Here is a 20,292-nt window from a genome sequence, read left to right as displayed (position 1 = left end):
AAAAAGAAAGAAAATCTCAATGATTTTTTTTTCATGTGTATCTGTGAGATGTCAGTCAGATGAATTGAAATTAAATGTCCATCTGTAATCTCAAAATGAATTACCTTATCTGGGAGAAAAGAGTAATATGTACACATAAATAAAAATCTGATGATATTTTATTTTATTGTATTGTATTTTTTGATGGAGTCTTACTCTCTTGCCCAGACTGGAGTGCAGTGGCATGATCTTGGCTCACTGCAACCTCTGCCTCCCAGGTTCAAGCGATTCTCCTGCCTCAGCCTCCCGAGTAGCTGGGACTACAGGTACACACCATGAAGCCCAGCTAATTTTTTGTATTTTTAGTAGAGATAGGGTTTCTACTATCTCTACTAATAGATGTTGGCCAGGCTGGTCTTGAACTCCTGACCTCATATGATCTGCCCGCCTCGACCTCCCAAAGTGCTGGGATTACAAGTGTAAGCCACTGTGCCCGGCCCTGATGATATTTTATATCTTGAGAGTTTATTTATATTTTAATGCTGTAGTTGTCTGTTATTCCTTATCTACCTTTGTGGTATTGGCCCCAGAAGGTAGTGTTTTTCTCCTATAATTTATGTAAACATTTCTGTGTTAAAAATTTACTGAGTACCTTCTATATACCAGGCATTGTGCTAGATGAGTTGAGCATACAAGGTCCATGCTTATTTCTCTGATCTACTTGTTTTCCATCATTCCACACCACATCTCCTCTGGAAGTGCGATGCTATATTGGCATCTCTTAGGAAATGTTATTCTTTTTCATCCCATGGTGCTTTCATATATGCTGTTTTTTCTGTTCATCTTTCTCCTTTGTTGATCTGTTTGAAACTCAATTGATCATTTCTTTAAGATATCTTCCTCCCTAGAACTTAAAGTATAATAATAATAATAAATAAAACAAAAAACAAACAAACAAACAAACAAAAAGACATCTTCCCTGAAAACCACAGGCTAAGTTAGGTATCTTCTTCTGTGTTCCCACAGCCCCTATCTCTTCACAGCCATTAGCACACTAAATGCAAAGATCTGTTCCACTGTCTGTTTTCCCATCAGACTGCTGGAGTGCAGCATTTTATATGATTTTATCTCTTAATACTTAGCACAGGGCCTGGCCCAGAGTAGGAATGCAGCACACAAAAATGTGTCCTTGGCTGTTTGATTGTGTGATCTTAGATAAGTTGTTTGGCCTACCCAGCATTTCAGAGCTCCTAGGTTCTCTTACTACTCTGCAGCCATGCTGTCAGACTTCTCTAACCTGGCTCTACTAACCTTGTAGCTGCTCTGTAGGTGGTCTTTAATAGCATGTCCTGTTAGGCCCTGGGAGACCTGGTTTTTGCCTAGTAGCCTAGTGAGCCTATCACATGAAGCCTCGGCCAGATTATTTTTGCAGCAATGGCTCAGGGTTTGATAATGACATCAGATTAGAAAATGAAGACCTCTACCTCACTGTAGTTCCAGATAAGTGCTAGTGGGAACCCGAAGGAAGCTACTTAAAGAGACAATTCACAGTTCCAGGTCACACACTATCTTTAGGAAGGGCCACTTTGGAAGGATTTCATAGCTGCCTTGGAGCGCTGTTATCCAGAGTAGACAAATAAGAAGCTGGGTTTTGTGATGCCTTTTCTGATTCTGTCAGTCACTCCTTTCTATGTGCTACCACATTACCTTATATATCCCTGTGACCTAGCATTTATCACACTATATTATATTCATTTGTTTCCTTGTATATTCCCCTCTCTAGAAGAGAGCCCTTGAGGATGGAGTTCATGCAGATTCACCTCTGTGCTGGTTAACTCGTCCTTTACCTGCTAGAGTAGAAGCCAATACAAGCTTAGTGAATGAATGAATAAATGAATGGTGATAATAATCATAGATGATTTTTTTTACAATTACAGTATGCTAGGAGCTTCCCTTTACTACATTTTTGTGATGTGAAAACTCTGATTTTCATCATTTTGGTGGTGAAAAAAATGAGGCACAAAAGATTAAGTAATTTGCCCATGGTCTTACATCTAGTAAGTGGCAAATTGCAAATTCAAATCAAGACACCTGGTTTCAAAGTTCACTTTCTTTTTTTTTTTGTTTTTTTTTTTTGTTTGTTTTTTGAGACGGGATCTTCTCTATCACTTAGGGTGGAGTACAGTGGCACAATCTTGGCTCATTCTAGCCTCAACTCCAGGTGATCCTCCCACCTCAACCTCCCAAGTAGCTGGGACTACAGGTGCGTGCCATCACACACAGCTAATTTTGTTTTTTTTTTTTTTTTTTGTAAAGACGAGGTCTCACTTTGTTGCCCAGGCTGGTCTTGAACTCCTAGCCTCAAATGATCCTCCTGCCTTGGCCTCCCAAAGTATTAGGATTATAGGTGTGAGCCACCATGCTTGGCCAAAGCTCACATTCTTAACCACTGTGCTATATCTGACTGGCTGACTAAAGGCTAAGTGACCAACTAACAGCTGTGTGAAGCAGGGGCAAAGAAAGTACTGGCAACCTTCCTGCCAGACCTCATTCTCTTGAGATGTGGATTTGAAACCACAAAAGTAGATGAGGGCTTCGTCTGGAGGCACCACAGGTCCACTATGGGAAAAGATACTGATTCAGGAATCAATTTACTATTACTTATTCCTTTCCTGGCAAGAGAAAAGATTGGCGAAGGCCAAGTGTTTGCCTTGGCACATCCCTGGATGTATTGCTATAGCTCAAGTGCTAGGGAGTAATACTGTTCCTTCTGCCTGGTATGCCCTTCCCGTAAATGTCCACATGGGTCGCACCTTATATTTCATTTTCTGCTCAAATATCACTTCATCGGAGAGGCCTTCCCTGATCTGACCTCATACAATATAGGACTATTTTTTATCCCCTTAACCCCTTATGGCTTAATTGTTTTTCATTATACTTTTCACCACCTGACATATAATTATTTGTTTATAGTGTTTTACATTGTCTCTCTCCACCAGAATATAAGCACCGTGGGATCTGTGACTCTGTTTTGTGTGTTGTTGTATCTTTACCTTCTAGAGTGGTGCCTGGCAAGTAGTAGCTGCTCAATAAACGTTTTTTCCCCCTAATGAATATATTAGTTTGGCGTTTGAGACCACTTGTTTTCAAGGACCTTTGTCATTTGGTGTCAGCAATACCTCATTCTCCTTGACTGTATATATAACTCTTGAACTCCAGACAAACTAGAGTCAGTGTTCTCTGAGCATGCTTCATATCTTACAGCTCTTTGTCTTTGTTCATGATTCTTTCTTCTGGCAGATCTGCATCTCTGTCCATCCAGATTCTGACCAGTCCTTAATATTTACCCCTTTTTGAATGAAGGTACATATTAAGAAAAAATTACTACTGAGTTTGTATTAAATCCTAGGCATCTTCAAACACATTAACTCATTTAATTCAACAACTCTGGGAGACAGATATTGCTAAATTGTAAGCTACATGGGAGTAGGGATCTCCCTCTTGATCATTGCTCTATTCCCAGTGCGTGGCCTCAGAATAGAACAAAATAAATGCTTGTTGAATAGCAAAATGAATACTTTACAGAAGGGGAAATTGAGGTTTATAATGGTTAAGTGATTTACACAAGCTAGTTCATGGCAGATAGGATAGGCAAGGTCTTCCAGGTTCAAATTAGTGTTTTTTGTAATATATCCTAAAATAAAAAATCAGTGTTCTAAAATGCCAGTGGTTTGGCAGTCTTTAATAACTTTAGTTTTTGTAGCTACCTCAGAATAAAACAGGAGATTTTATTGATTTTTACATGAAAATTGTTCTCAAACATAAAAGGTCCGTTCCTATCTATAAAACATAGTGTGGAGACCAGAGTATATCTTTGCTACCCAAGATGCTAACTGGACATCAGTTCCTGGGATTCTTTGTGGATATGTGTCATAAGTACTTTTTAATTTTTTTATACCTTCCCCCTTTACCTCCATAAGAAGTCTGTGGGGGTAAGTGATACTTTTAGTGAGAAAACATAAATACTGATAAGATGGACAAGAAGTGATCCAGGACCCACAGATTGCCATCATTTGTTCATTTGAAGAAGATACTAGAGGTTGTATTTATATTGTACTTATTTTTAACTCATTGTTTAATTTTTATGTATGTTTTACAGTCTATCTAATGTTAGTAAATGAATCTAATTTATAAACACATATACATATATTGGCAATGTGTGTACAAAGCTTTTTTACAGGTAGATTATGTCATTAAAAAGATTGGAGATGGCCAGGCCTGGTGGCTCATGCCTGTAATCCCAGCACTTTGGGAGGCCGAAGTGGGCGGATCATGAGGTCGGGAGATCGAGACCATCCTGGCCAACATGGTGAAACGTTGTTTCTACTAAAAATACAAAAATTAGCTAGACATGGTGGCACTTGCCTGTAATCCCAGCTACTTGGGAGGCTGAGGCAGGAGAATCGCTTGAACCTGGGAGGCGGAGGTTGCAGTGAGCTGAGATTGTACCATTGCACTCCAGTCTGGCGACATAGTGAGAGTACATCTCAAAAAAAAGATTAGAGTTAAGTCACCCTGTATGTCTCTTATGAAAGGATGGTTTGTTGTATAGAACTCCAGGGGTTAGCCTTCTCTGATTGGGTGTAGCATTGTTTGTCATTTTGCCCAGAGATGTAGTCTTTGATCTGGCTAGGGGCCACATGGACAGGCTCAGGGAATGGGAGACTTACGACGTTAGGACATTGGCTCTCGCTTGCATGTCCTACTGGGATTTGGACACATGAGTCATTTGGAGTCTGTATCTGTAGTAAGCTCTCTTTGCCAAATTCTGCAGCCTGTCACTGATAGCCACAGCTCTCTGTACTTGCTGTTGCCTTCTTCCTCACTCTGGCCCAGGGATTCTTCCCATTTTCTCTTTTGGAATGAGAAAACAGAACAAGACTTTTAACTTTTAGGTGCTTGAACCTTGTGGACAGGAAGCCCTGATATATCAGCTGGTCTTTTGAATGAGATCTTCATGCTGGAACTCAGGGTTGCTATCTGAGATACAGATGTTATAGAGGATGCAGCTCATCCTGGCTCGTTTTGTTCAGACTATAGTGACTCCAGGTGGACACCATACTGCCAAATGCTACCTAGATAGGGCATCTGATAACAGAATGATATATACAGATAAAAACAACAACAACAACAAACAAACCAAAACCATCTTAAGGTTTGGTCTGACATGCTGAAGTTATTATCCTTTTCCCCTACAACTTAGCTATATAGGAGCTGATTATTCTAGAGTCCATCTTCAGTGGAGTGTATTGGCCCCCTTAGAGACCGTGTGCCTCACTTAATGCAGTGCTTAGAGCAGTGGTTCTCAGCTAGGGGTAGTTTTTCCCTTCCATGGGACATTGAACAATATCTGGAGAAATTTTTTAATTGTCATGATTGGCAGCATGTTACTGGCATCTATGTCGTTAAACATCCTGCAATGCATAGGACAGCCTCCACAATGAAGAATTATCTCATCTCAAATGTCATTGGTGCAGAGGCTCAGAAACCCTCGTCTAGAGTGACTTCTGCCTGTCACCACTGTGGTGTAGGGTGCTGATAGGGGAGTTTCTGCATGCCAAGATTCTATGCCCAGACTTGTATCAAGGCATCCTCCCAGTAGACAAAAGGCCCTTGATGCACTGCTGGCCTCAGGCCTTCTAGCAATAAAAAAGTAGCCTTCTTTCCACTATACTCCAGGCAGAAAGGCCCCTTTGTGCTGGATGAGGTCGAGTTCCCTTGGCAGCAGTGGCAGGAATATGTTGTTCTCTGCACTTTACAGGCTAGCACTTGTCTGTCTGCCTCATATCTGTGTGTTACTCTCTTATGCTTTCATTACCTGACACTCCAGACCATAGTAAATGATAACATCTGCAATGCATTAGGATATATATTCATTTTCAGGAATAATACATTCTAGTCTGTTTAACTTCCCTCAGCATTTTTTTTTTTTGAGTCAAGGTCTTGCTCTGTCACCCAGGCTGGAGTACAGTGTTGCAATCTCGGCTTATTGCAACCTCTGTCTTCCAGGCTTAAGTGATCCTCTTACCTCAGCCTCCTGAGTAGCTAGGACTATAGCATGTACTACCACACCTGCCTAATTTTTTGGTATTTTTTTTTAGAGATGGGTTTTGTCTTGTTTCCCAGGTTGGCCTTGAATTCCTGGGCTCAAGCAATCTACCTGTCTCAGCCTCCCTATGTGCTGGGATTATAGGCATGAGCCACCAAGTCCATCCCTCAACACCTTTTTTTTTTTTGAGGCGGAGTTTTGCTCTGTTGCCCAGGCTGGAGTGCAGTGGTGAGATCTCAGCTCACTGCAACCTCCGCCTCCTGGGTTCAAGTGATCCTTCCACCTCAGCCTCCCAAGTAGCTGGGATTACAGGCATGTGACACCATGCCTGGCTAATTTTTGTATTTTTAGTAGAGACAGGGTTTCACCATGTTGGCCAGGGTGGTCTCAAACTCTCCTGACCTCAAAGTGATCCACCCACCTCGGCCTCCCAAAGTACTGGGATTACAGGTGTGAGCTACCTTTTTTTTTTTTTTTTTTTTTTTTTTTTTTGAGACAACCTCAGTCTGTCGCCAGGCTGGAGTGCAGTGGCACGGTCTTAGCTCACTGCAAGCTCTGCCTCCTGGGTTCAAGTGATTCTCATGCCTTAGCTTCCCAAGTAGTTGGGATCACAGGCACGCGCCACCCCTCAACACTAATTTAATCCCAGCTCTGTCATCCTTCTTTTCTCAATGGTATGTCTTGGAAATTAATTTATCTTTTTCTTCCAACATATTCTAGTCTGGGAATTAGAAATTTAACCAAGCACTGACTAAGCACCCTTCACTTAAGCTTCTAGTATCTTGTCTTCTAGGATGCATTCCTGGACACACTGTGTCTGCCTCATTTCCTTCCCCTGCCACCTTTCCCTTCTCATCTGCCATGCCTCTGCAAATAGTCTAATCTTCCCCCAAAGGCACTCAGCTTCAGAGCTTTCCTTCTGAACTCCAGCATCTTCTTGAGGACATTAAGAAATTGGAGCATTTTTGCCTTGAACTTTATTTTATTCAGGTTGTCTTTCTGATTATCTGCTTTGCATCCCATGCTGGGCTGAGAGGAATGACTGATTTTGTTTGTTTTGTTTTGTTTTGTTTGTTTTTGAGACAGGGTCTCGTTCTGCTGCCCAGGCTGGAGTGCAGTGGTGCAGTCATGGCTCACTGCAACCTTGAACTCCTGGGCTCAAGTTATCCTCCCACTTCAGCCTCCTAAGTAGCTGGGACTACAGGCATTTGCCATTATGCCTGGCTAATTTTTTTCATTTTTCTTTTGTAGAGTTGGGGTCTTGCTGTGTTGCTTAGGTTCATCTCAAATTCCTGGCCTCAAGTGATCCTCCTGCCTCAGCCTCCCAAAGTGCTGGGATTATAGGCATGAGCCACCATGTCTGACCAAATGCCTGTTTTTTGACAAGCATTTCAGAAGTTACTTATCCATGTGAGCTGTATATTTTTCTAAGGAGGTTTTGTTGTTGTTTTGAGGCCCACATAAAATCATGTTTGGAACCCCTCATTTAGAGTAGTTCTTATTGATGCCACTGTATATGAAGCTCTTAGTTCAGAAACAATGGATGAGCAAAATGAATAGGACATATTCCATGCCTTCAATGTTTTCTGCCTATTAAAGGGAAATTAGACCAGGTCTGATGGCTCATGCCTATAATCTTATCACTTTGGGAGGCTGAGGCTGGAGGATTGCCAGAGACCAGGAGTTCTAGACCAGCCTTGGCGACATAGGGAGACCCTATCTCTACAACAAGTAAAAGAATTTGACCAGGCACAGTGGCTCACATCTGTAATCCCAGCACTTCACAATTGTGAGGCTGAGGTGGGAGGATCGCTTGAGGTCAGGAGTCTGAGACTAACCTGGATAACATGGTGAAACCCTATCTGTACTGAAAATACAGAAATTAGCTGGGTGTGGTGGCATGTGTCTGTAATTCCAGCTACTCCAGATGGTGAGGCAGGAGAATCACATGAACCTGGGAGGCAGAGGCTGCAGTGAGCTGAGATCACACCACTGCACTCCAGCCTAGGTGACAGAGCAAGACTCTTTTTCAAAAAAACAAAACAAAACAAAGACAAAGACAAAAACAAAAACAAAAAAAGAGTTAGCCTGGCATGGTAGTAGTACATGCCTGTAGTCTTAGCTACTCAGGAGGCTGAGGCAGGAGGATCTCTTGAGCCCAGGAGTTCAAGGCTGCAGTGAGTTGTGACCATGCCACTGCACTCAAGCCTCGGTGGCAGAGCAAGACCTGTCTCTGTCTTTTTTTTTTTTTTTTTTTTTGAGATGGAGTCTCACTCTGTCACCCAGGCTGGAGTGTGATGGTGTGATCTCAGCTCACTGCAACCTCCACCTCCTGGGTTCAAGCGATTCTCCTACCTCAGCCTCCCAAGTAGCTGGAACTACAGGTGCGCACCACCACGCCCAGCTAATTTTTTTGTATTTTTAGTAGAGACGGGGTTTCACCATGTTGGCCAGGATGGTCTCTATCTCCTGACCTCATCGTCTGCCCACCTCAGCCTCCCAAAGTGTTGGGATTACAGGTGTTGAGCCACTGCCCCGACCAAGACCTGTCTCTTCAAAGAAAAAAGATACGGATCTTATGAGAGGACAGTGATGAATCTCAGCATATCATTCAACTTCAAAACTTTTTTGGCTTCTTGCTGCTTACAGCAGTAGTTTTCAAACTTGAAGAATGTACAAATTCCTTTTAAGGTAAATAATTCATCTTGGACCTGCAGTGCTGACTTAAATTATTTTTTATTATAATGTTATTTAAGTATATACAAACATAAAACAAAGTTTAAGTCACTGTATAAAATTTGTATATAAGTGTAAACAAAAACAGGTTTATACTTTAAGTAAAAATAAACCTCAGATCCAATAAAATTATGCTTTTTGGCTGAAAATCAGTTGTTTCCAGGCTCTTTTAAGTTCAGCATGTCTGTATTGCTGGGTACCATGTGATGACTCATTTCTCCCACCATTTTTCTTTATTTAAGCTACATGAAACTTTGATTCATGATCTCATTTGACCTTCACGGGGCTGGAATGTATTCCTTGTGTATTTTGTATTAAGTCACTTCTATTCCTTCATAATTGACTTTTAACAAAGTATAGAGATAAATTTGCTTTCTGTATGTTTAAACACAATACAGAAAAAAAAATATTATTATTGTTATTATTTTTTTTTTGAGACAGAGTCTCGTTCTGTTGCCCATGCTGGAGTGCAATGGCATGATCTTGGCTCACTGCAACCTTCACCTCCTGAGTTCAAGCAATTCTCCTACCTCAGCCTCCTGAGTAGCTGGGATTATAGGCGCCCACCACCACGCTCAGTTAATTTTTGTACTTTTAGTAGAGATGGGGTTTCACCATGTTGGTCAGGCTGGTCTCGAACTCCTGATCTCAGGTGATCCACCCACCTCGGCCTCCCAAAGTGTTGGGATTACAGGCATGAGCCACCATACCCGGCCTAAAAATTGTTTTAAAAGGCTACTTTTTATGACTATTCATTAAAAACATCACATTATAATATTGAGGAATCAGTAGTTCTAGTGCTGCATGTATGGTGATGATGCAATTTGCCATGTTGCAAATGACCACTCAGTTGTTTCAGTTAGAGTTGGTTCCTGTTTTGACAGAAAATCCTTTCAATCTGATACAAGCAAAAGGGAAAATGTACTTGTTGCACAAAACTGAAATATCTATGAATAGGGATTTCTACAGGCATGATCTGACCCAGGGCTTAAATTATATCAGCTGGATTTTTTTTTCTTTTTTTTTTTTTGAGACAGGGTCTCACTCTGTTGCCCAAGCTGGAGTGCAATGGCATGATCACAGCTTATTGCAACCTTGACCTTCCAGGCTCAAGCCATCCTCCCACCTCAGCCTCCTGAATAGCTGGGACCACAGACTCGCATCACCACACCTGGCTAATTTATTTTTTTTATTTTTTGTAGATATGTGGTCTCTCTGTGTTGCCCAGGCTGATCTCAAACCCCTGAGCTCAAGTGATCCTCCCGCCTCAGTCTCCCAAAGTGCTGGGATGACAGGTGTGAGTCACTGTGCATGACCTGTCATCTGGATCTTGACTCAGCTTTTCCTCTGTATGAAGGCTTCCAGCAGCATCATACAACCTCCCCCCAAACACACACACACACATACATGCTTAGAACATGAATGATGGAGCCAGACTGCCTTAGACCAAATCTTGGCTTTCCCAATTCCTAGCTGGGTAACTTTGGGAAAGTTATATAACCTTTCTGTGCTTTAGTTTCTTCATCCTTAAAATGGGGATAAAATGGGATATCTACTTCATATGAAAATGATGAAGATTAGTGAGTTAATATATGTGAGGTATTTAGGACAATACTCTCATAGAGTAAGCTATGTAAGAGATGGCTTGTATTACTATTATTATTATTATTGTTGTTATTAACATTATAGTGCAGGATCATTTTATCCCAGACACCAGTATAGTGGAAGAGCAAGCATATCCCCTATAGGCTAAACAAAAATTTTAGAATTCAGTTTCTTCAGCCTTGACTTGAGTTATGTACTCATCCCTGAACTAAGCAGTATGGGCAGAAAGATGGAAGATATTGATTGGTTTAGCTTGGGTTACATACTCTATTTTTAGAGGTTGATTTAGCTTTACTTGAAGCATATTAGCTGAGAGCAAGGGAGGAGTGGTTCTGTTAATACAAATTCAGAATACTGTTGTCACCAAAAAGGGAAGTGGATGCTTGGTGGCAAAAGTGACCCATGTTCATTATAGTGCTATCAGATAGATCATAATAGGTGATCCTGTGATACTACATTAGTCTCTCTGGGGATGCACCAATTGGGACAGTTCTTGGTGGTTTATATCTTTTAGTGGGTAATATTTGTCTTAAAAATTTGAATTGCAATTATGAATGTATATTTTGTGTAAAAACATCAGTTTGACCTCTGGGTTCTTTTGTATTAAAATTTAAATTTGAGATATTTTATTGTTATGAAGTACATTATGTCCTAAAATTCCAGGGAAATACAGTTGAGCCTTAACAACACAGGGCTTAGGGGTGCTGACTGTCCCTTTTCCCCCATATAGTCAGAAATCCACTTATAACTTTTGACTCCCTCAAAATTGAACTATTAATAGCCTACTGTTGACCAGAGCCTTACCAATAACATAAACAGCCTATTAGCCCATATTTTATATGTTATATGCATTATATACTGTATTCTTGCAACAAAGTAACAGAAAAGGAAATGTTATTAAGATAATCATAAGGAAGAGAAAACATATTTACAGTTTATTAAGTGGAAGTGGATCATCATAAAGGTTTTCATCCTCATCTTCATATTGAGTGGGCTGAGGAGGAGGACAAAGAAGAGAGGTTAGTTTTGCTGTCTCAGGGGTGGCAGAAGCAGAAAAGATAGAGAAGGTAGGAAGGGAGGCAGGAGAAGCAGACACACTCAGTATACCTTTTATTGAAAACAAATCCATGTATAAAATTCATGTATCAATGGACTCAGGCAGTTAAAACCTGCATTGTTTAAAGGTGAACTGTGTCATTGTAATAACTATTTTGCATCAACACACTTATAAACACAAATGCAACATGAGCACTGAAGTTGAGAGCCTGTATTCTTATATATCTAGATGATCCAGAATATACTTGTGTTCTTTACTTTTAGCTTATTTCCAAAATATAAATATAGAATCAAAACACTTCAATAGTAAATTACCTTTTTTTTTTTTTTTTTGAGATGGAGTCTTGCTCTGTCACTCAGGCTGAAGTGCAGTGATGCGATCTCGGCTCACTGCAACCTCTGCTTCCCAAGTTCAAGCGATTTTCCTGCCTCAGCCTCCCGAGTAGCTGGGACTACAGGCATGCGCCACCATGCCTGGCTAATTTTTGTATTTTTAATAGAGATGAGGTTTCGCCATGTTGAGCTCAGATGATCCACCTGCCTTGGCCTCCCAAAGTGCTGGGATTACAGTTGTGAACCACTGCCTGGCCGTAAATTATCTTTTTTTAATTTGTTTTGCAACAGTCTCACTCTGTCACCCAGGCTAGAGTGCAGTGGCATGATCATGGCTCACTGCAGCCTCAATCTCCCAGGCTCAAGTGATCCTCCCACCTCAGCCTCCTGAGTAGCTGGGACTCTAGGTATGCACCACCACACCTGGCTAATTAAAAAAAAAATTTTAATAGAGACAGGGTCACACTGTATTGCCCAGGCTGGTCTTGAATTCTGGAGTTCAAGTGATCTCCCACCTTGTCCTCTCAAAGTGCTGGGATTACAGGCATGAGCTACCGCTCCCGGCCTATATTAAATTATCTTTACCAGTGCTGTCTAATAGAACTTTCTACATTGATGGAAATGTTCTATAGTTTATGCTGTCCAATATGGTAGCCATTAGCCATATCTAGCTGTTGGGCACTTGAAGTGTGGCTAGTGCCATTGAGGAACTGAATTCTTAATTTATTTAATTTTAATAAATTTAAATTTAAATATCCACTGTGGCTGCTGGCTACTACTGCTTGGACAGTGCAACTCTAAATAGCATCAAATAAGAGAATGGTATAAAGTGCCCAGTGTGCTCTATACTAAGCACACAATAGATGTGAGAGGAGGAGAAGTCTATAGATTCTGTCTTGAAAAGGGTTGGGCCTCACCTAACTGGCCAGAGCAACCTGAGTTAGGCTTATCCCAGGACAATACTAGTAGCTATCTTAGCATGGTAGTCAAGACCCTTTGTGACGTGGCTTCAACTTTCTTCTGCTACTACCTGCCATATATTCTATATTCTAGACCAGGGGTCTCCAACCCCTGGACCACGGATCCGTATCAGTCCATGGCCCGTTAGGGACTGGGCTGCACAGCAGGAGATGAGTGGTGGGTGAGGCAGCATTACTGCCTGAACTCCACCTTTTGTCAGATCAGCAGTGGCATTAGATCCTCATAGGAGTGCGAACCCTATTGTGAACTGCACGTGTGAGGGATCTAGGTTACATGCTTCTTATGAGAATCTAACTAATGTCTGATGATCTAGGTGGAACAGTTTCATCCTGAAACCATCTCCCTGCCCAGGTCTGTGGAAAAATCATCTCCCATGAAACCAGTCCCTCATGCCAAAAAGGTTGGGGACTGCTGTTTCACGCACATCAAATTTCACATCTTTTCTTTTGCACCTGTCTTCATTCTGTATTGAGTGCCTTCCTCCCCTCACACTCATGAAATATTTCAGATAAGCTTCTACTAATCCTTTATGTTGCAATACATCATCTTCTCCGAGGCTGTACCTGATCCCCTAGGCAGTTATTTCCTTTCTTCTCTGTGCTCTATGTATTTTTCTTTATCAGAATCTGTGCTTCACTTATGCTGTTTAGCTTTTGATCTCTTCCACTGGATTGGGAACTAACTTCCTCCAGGCTTGGCACTAACTAGTCCACTTATGAATGCTCAGTTGAATAGCTGGATAGATGAATGGATGGATAGTTGATTCTCACCCCTGGTCACAACAGTTTAAAAATATACCAAAATCAAATTTATTGAGTTATAATTTACATAAAAGAAGATACACCTATTTTAAATGTACAGTTTGATGCATTTTGACAGGTGTTATCATTTGTGTAACCACCACCACATTCAAAATATAGAATATATCCATCACCTTATAAAATTGCATTTATGATTTTTCCCTGAAGCTCCCTTCCTGGCTCCAGCTAACCGTTTATCTGCTTTCTATCACTATAGATTTGTCTTTTCTAGGATTTCATATAAATAAACTCAGAGTGTATACTCCTTTCATACTTAGTATTTTATGGGACAGAGAGATATTAAACACACACAAATGTGGTAAATATTAAGGTCAATATGACAATAAATGCAAGCAGTGCTTGGCATTCTAGAGTCATGACTTTGCTTGTCTCTTTTCACAGTATACAATTGGACCGTGGATGAGGTGGTACAGTGGCTGATCACATATGTGGAGCTGCCTCAGTATGAGGAGACCTTCCGGAAGCTGCAGCTCAGTGGCCATGCCATGCCAAGGTCAGGAGGGGACTGGGTTTTTCTCTCTTGAGGGTATGGGGAGTGGGCTGGAGTGGGCCTGCCTTCAGATTGCTCTGGCCAGTTAAGTGAGGTTCTACCCTTTTCAGAGCAGCGTCTATAGATCTTGCCTCTTCTCACATCTGTTGTGTACTTGCTATAAAGTATGATGGGCACTTTGCATCCACTCTGTTCTTTAATATTCCTGTCAATCCTGGGAATAGTACTAATAGCTGCCATTTACTGAGTGCTTAGGACATGCCAGACATTCTACTCAACACTATATACAGTATCTCATTTAATTCTTACATCAGTCCTGTAAGGTGGGTATTATTGTATATAGATGATGAAACTGGTTAAGTAACTTTTCTTTCTTTTTTTTTTTTTTTTTTTTTTTTTTTGAGACGGAGTCTCGCTCTGCCGCCCAGGCTGGAGTGCAGTGGCCGGATCTCAGCTCACTGCAAGCTCCGCCTCCCGGGTTCACGCCATTCTCCTGCCTCAGCCTCCTGAGTAGTTGGGACTACAGGCGCCCGCCACCGTGCCCGGCTAGTTTTTTGTATTTTTTAGTAGAGACGGGGTTTCACCGTGTTAGCCAGGATGGTCTCGATCTCCTGACCTCGTGATCCGCTTTTCTAAGGTCACAAACATGACTAGTTAGGGGCAAAACTGAGATTTGAATCTTGGTATACATCAAACCCTGTTGGTGTTTCTTTTTTTTTTTTTTTCCCCATGCTCTAAGCAGCTGCCTCTTTTATCACCTGGGAGCCTCAGGGCTCTTTTAGCCTTCCCTGGGTTATCCATATGCAGCTTATTTATAATAAAAATGGTACAGAGGAGAGGTTGATTGCCATTGGCCCCAGCCTCATCTCTGGGATGACTCCAACAGCTGTTGTTTCATGACTCTTTGCCTCCTTTACACACTCAATATGGTAAGGCTTGGGCTGGGAATGGGGGGAGGAATGGAGTACTGCTTGGACTTCTTGTAATGTCAAACCAGTGCCATATGTCATTCAGTCATTAATCCACTTACTTATTCATCCAACAAATATTTACTGGGTACCTGCTCTGTGCCAAGCACTTGTGCTGGGTGCTGGGGATAAAGATGACAACAACCTGCCCTTGCCCTCAAAGGGCTTACTATCTGGTAAGTGCTGATTATGTATAATCTGTCATCTTATTATGTAGGTGCATCTGGTTTTCAGCTTCAGCAAAGGGGAAAGGGGAAGGTAAAGCTCTTGGAATGCCCACACTTTGCAGTCTCCAGCCACAGAGCTACCGAGCACTGCTGTCCAGGCCTAGCTGAGCTGGCTGTTCCCTCCTCTGCTGCCTGCAGCCTCTTCTTCACAGCTTCTCCCTACTCTGGAGAGAGTAATAATCTTAATGTTTGTACCTCCCTTTATAGAGTGCTTTCCTACCTATTATTTCAGTTGATTCTCACAACTCTGGGAGGAAGAGTATCCCAACTTTTGGGTGAGCAAACTGAATCTCAAATATTTTATAATTTATCCAAGCTGGTAAGTGGCAGAGCTGGGATTTGAACCCAGGTCTGTCTTGTTCTAAATGCCTTGCTTTTTTTCACTGCATCTTCCTCTTGTGCCATGTGGTTAAAGATAGGTTTCCTTTCAATATTCAGTTTAGTTCTATTTTACAAAACTTCACTAAGCACCTACCATGTGCCATGCTCTTTGGTGGGCCCAGAGGACAAAGAGATGCATTAGACCAGACCCCTGACTTGAGGAACTCCATGTTTAATGGAGAAGTAGATGATTGGCCACTAAGATCCAGGATTTAGGTGTCTTTCTTGCTACCCATAGAAATAGCAATATTGCTTTGTGGATCCCCGTACCATTTTCCTCATGGGGGATATCTTTGGCTTGGATTAAAACTGCAAAGCATAGAATAAGAAGTCAGTTCTCAGGTCATCGGTTCACGTAGCTTTTTTGTGGCTAGAATTAGAGCCAAGACCAGGTCCAGCCAGGCTGGGCACAGATGTAGGGGATGCCAAGCTGTGGCACCTTAGTGATAGCAGGAAGCATGGGGCCTTCAGTGCTTGGGGTGGAGTGAGGGTGGTTCTAGGCCCATCGCTAGCTCACATGGTATAATGAGAATAATCTAGCAGATTTGAGTTCATTCTCTGGCTTTGCCACTTACTTGTTTGTGACTTTGGGCAAGTTACTCAACTCTAAGTCTCCGTTTTCTTATCTAGAAAGTGGCACTAATAATGGAACTGAGTTCTTAAGGTTGTTGTGAGGACTGAATGAGGTATTGTATGTAAAGTATCAGACACACAGTAGTTGCTTAGTCAATGTTACCTCCTTTCTCATTTCTTTCATTGCTTACAAATAGATAGCATTCCAGTTCATAGGTGTCTTTGAGAAATAGACTGTAGAAAAGATGACAATGTTTATTCTCATTAGTCAGACAAACTGCAGCACATCTGGCAGAAGTGTTTTAAAGAGGAACCCCAAGAACTCCCAGGCTTGTAGGAAGCATCTGATTTTATATAAGTTTACACAGTAGGAAACTGAGGTCCTGGGGGAGGAACAAAGCAACTTATGATCAGACAAGTGAGTCACTAGTAGAGCTGAAATGAGAAGACAGATCTCCTGACCACTCCCACTCCCCATCACAGTGCCTCACTGCCTCTCTTATTGGTGGGCTTGATTGCTTTCCAAGGCCAGAGAAGAAAGTAGCTGTTCCTGCGTGCTCCGACAGGAGTATAATCACACTGTGCTGTCAGAAGCTTCTTTTCTAGCTGAGGAAATAAAGATATGCATCAGAAAAGAGCACAAACCTTATAGAGTAGTATAGAATTAAGTGCTTACTTGTGGGACTTAGACCAGTGGTTTTCAACCTTTCATATCCTTTACCCCTCTCCTTTTATATCCACTGTGTTCCAGCAGAAGAGAAACAAAGTTCCATTTTTCCTAGGTCATTTTCTTGTTTACAGGCTTTCTCTTATTATAGTTATCACTGACAGTATGGGTGGAGGTCATAAAAAATTACAGTAATTTTATTGGAGGTAACTTGTATTGCAGTGACTCAAATACAAGCTAACAGGACTAATTCCATTTTTGTCACCAGTGATTAATTAAAAAAATTTTTTCCTTTTCTGTATTTCATGTCAATAGCACATCAGCAGGTTTATATATAATGACAGTGAGTTTAGGATAATTCATAAGTCCTGGAATCACTGGGTCATATGACATGACAGTTTGACCTGGGCTGCACAGGAAATGCATTTATAAGTGGTGGGAGGTGGGGACAATATATAGAAGATAAACCCTGGAAGGAGAAGCACAACAGAAAATTTAGTTGGGTGTGGGAATGGTTACAGACAGGTAATCCTTAGAGGATAGCGTGCTTAGAAGTTGGTGGATATGGGGAGAGGGCTGAACAAGTTCTTGGTAAATGTTTCTGTTGAGACCCAACTGGTATAGACTCTTGTGTTCTAGAGTGCAGAGGGGAGCAATCACCAAGAGCTAGAAGTGTTCCTGGAGGAGGCGGGTAATCCTACCAGGATCCTTCCTGGCTTTACTGGCAGCGAACTGATCTGCTACTCTTTGCCTCAACAGGCTAGCTGTCACCAACACCACAATGACAGGGACTGTGCTGAAGATGACAGACCGGAGTCATCGGCAGAAGCTGCAGTTGAAGGCCCTGGATACAGTGCTCTTCGGGCCTCCTCTCTGTGAGTCTTGTGTTGAGAAGGGCTACTGCTGTGCCATGGAAACCAAAGCTATTGTAGTGGATAGGCTAAGGCTCTGGGTCTGCTAGGCACACCTGCAAGATAGCACCTATACTCTTTCCACTGGTATTAAGTTTGAAAGAGTCTTACATTTTAGTCCAGATATATAGCAACATGCATTCATTAAATACTTTAAGGAAATATCTGCATTGTGCCAGTGCTGTGCTGGACCCTGTAGGAAGACCTGGAATGAATCATATTCTGCCCTGATGGTATAACATGAGTGTTCTATAGAGGTACACAGTGCTTCTGAGGCCCAGAGGAGGCCTAGTGAAGGTATCCTATAGACAAGGTGACATGTGACCTCTGCCTTTAAGGGTGGATAGAGCTTTATTCTATGGAGGTGGCAGAATAGGACATTCTAGGCAGAGTAAACAATCTGAGCAAGAATACAAAAGCTAAATATGGAAAGTATGCTCAGGGATAGAAGTAACCACCTATGGACTGAAAGCTTGTTAGCTGTTACCTACTTCCATATTTCATTTCAATAGCACATCAGCAGCTATATATATATATGTGTGTGTGTGTGTGTGTGTGTGTGCGTGTGTGTGTGTGTGTATATATATATATATATAGACAGTGGGTTATTGTAGACATTTAGAGTGTATGAACTGATTAGTGAATATCTTTGTATCATTGAATGACCAAGGAGGACTAAGTGGGTTTTCAGTGAAGCAGTAGACACACTTGGGCCTAAGAAAGAGTGGTCTCTTCAGCCAAGGAGGCTAGTTGAGAGAATTGGGTTGTTCAGTCTCCACAGAGCTATGTTGTGGGAACAGCCAGCCTGCCATCCTTTTTCTAATTCTAAGTGAACCAAAGGGGAGCAAAAAGTAGTGAGATTTCTTGGAAAACTATTTTCAACTAAACAGCCTCTTAGGGCCCGCTTCCTGCCCTTTGGGAATGGCTTGCCTCGATTTAGGGTGCCAGCAGCAGAAAGGTATTGAATCAGGAACCAGTCCAGAGAAGCAGCTGGCAGGCAAGGTCAGAGGCAATATAACATTTCCCTGTCTGTGAATATGGCTTGGCAAATACGCAAGCTGATGTCTCAATACAAGTGGATCTATGCTTTTTGAAAGTATGAAACAGACCAACCTGGGCGAAGACTACTGTTTCCACTTCCTTTGCCACCTTTTTTTGGGGGAGTGGAGGGTTCTAGGACACATTTTGCTCACCTTCATTGGTAGGTTTTGAAGAATGACACAGTAACTGGTTCTACTCTTTATGTAAGGCCTAGTCTCTGTATTGAGCCAGTGGCCTTTCATCATTCACTAACCTTTATTGAGCACATTCTAAGTACCAGCATAAATGGCAGGATACCTGCTCTCAAGTACTTCTATCTAAATGGAGATAGCTATGTCAGCAAATATAGTAAAGTGTCAACAAATATAGTAAGTGTTATAGCTATTATGTAAGTCTTTCCAGAGTTCAACTGGGGGCACATACTAGGGAGGAGTTTCCTATTGGAGTCCAGGAAACTTTATGGAGAAAGTAATTCTTGAGCTGAGTCTTGAAAGATGAGAAGTGGAAGTGGCCTTATTAAACTCTCCCTGTTAACAACTTACACATCTCTTTGTACACACCAAGAACACTCATGCCCAACTATAAAAGCTAGGCTACTTTTGCAAAGGGTCTCCTCTGTCACCACCCAGCAAGGGGAGGTTTTCAGCAGCCTGAAAGTCTTCCTTAGCCTTGTAATATATATTATCAAGCTATATCTGTATCAAAATCAGATTTACCATGTCTGAAAGGGTACAGTAGAAACTGCAGGTTAAAGCAGTCAAGGATTTTATGTGGAAAAATCAGCTATGGGAACCAGAATGCTGGGGACATGGTACAGGGTCCAGGATATCAGAGCCAACGAGAGGGGCCCTGGTGGAGCAGGTTGGACTGATACCAGGACAGGGGTATTTTTCTCTTAGACTTATTGCATGTAGCCCATGTGCTGCATGTGATCTAACTTAAGGAAGGCCAGAGATCAGCAGGAAAACTATCTTCCTGAGATAGGCAGAGCACAGGTACTGAAGCTAAGAATATACTTCACACTGACTGGGACAGTTATAATAAAAATAGTTTTTAAAAATGGAAAACAAGTTTTGGTAAGGGTGTAGAGAAATTGGAACCCCTGTACATTGCTGATGAGAAGGTAAAATGGTTCCGCTTCTATGTAAAATAGTCTGGTGGTTTCTCAAAAATTAGACACAGAGTTACCATAGAACCTAGCAATTCCACACTTAGGTATACATGCAAAGAATTGAAGACAAGTACTCAAACAAGTACACGTACATGCATGTTCATAGCAGCACATGCCACAAGAGCCAAAAAATAAAACAACCCAAATATCTATTAATAGATGAATAGATAAATACATTGTGGTGCAATGGAATATTATTCACCTACAAATGGAATGAAGTTCTGATACATGTTACAATGTGGA

The 20,292-nt window shown here is 41.6% G+C and overlaps 2 protein-coding genes across 5 annotated transcripts in view; one reads left to right on the top strand and one right to left on the bottom strand.

Annotated features, from left to right (window-relative positions):
* Positions 1–20,292, bottom strand: part of RHOG (ras homolog family member G) — a 1,041,648-nt gene that overhangs the window by 199,483 nt on the left and 821,873 nt on the right. The window lies entirely within an intron of this gene.
* The window catches only part of STIM1 (stromal interaction molecule 1), a 217,224-nt gene that overhangs the window by 167,554 nt on the left and 29,378 nt on the right, over positions 1–20,292 (top strand). For all 4 annotated transcript variants that reach the window (XM_050756139.1, XM_050756140.1, XM_050756137.1 and 1 more), the window contains exons 4-5: positions 14,002–14,113; positions 17,686–17,801. In XM_050756139.1, coding sequence (XP_050612096.1) covers positions 14,002–14,113; positions 17,686–17,801 — 228 coding nt within the window. The remainder of the gene's footprint in view (positions 1–14,001; positions 14,114–17,685; positions 17,802–20,292) is intronic.

This window comes from Macaca thibetana, chromosome 14 (assembly GCF_024542745.1).
Source record: "Macaca thibetana thibetana isolate TM-01 chromosome 14, ASM2454274v1, whole genome shotgun sequence".
NCBI lineage: Eukaryota > Metazoa > Chordata > Mammalia > Primates > Cercopithecidae > Macaca > Macaca thibetana.
The sequence above is the reverse complement of the archived record's forward strand: the minus strand, read 5'-3'. Positions and strand labels throughout refer to the sequence as shown.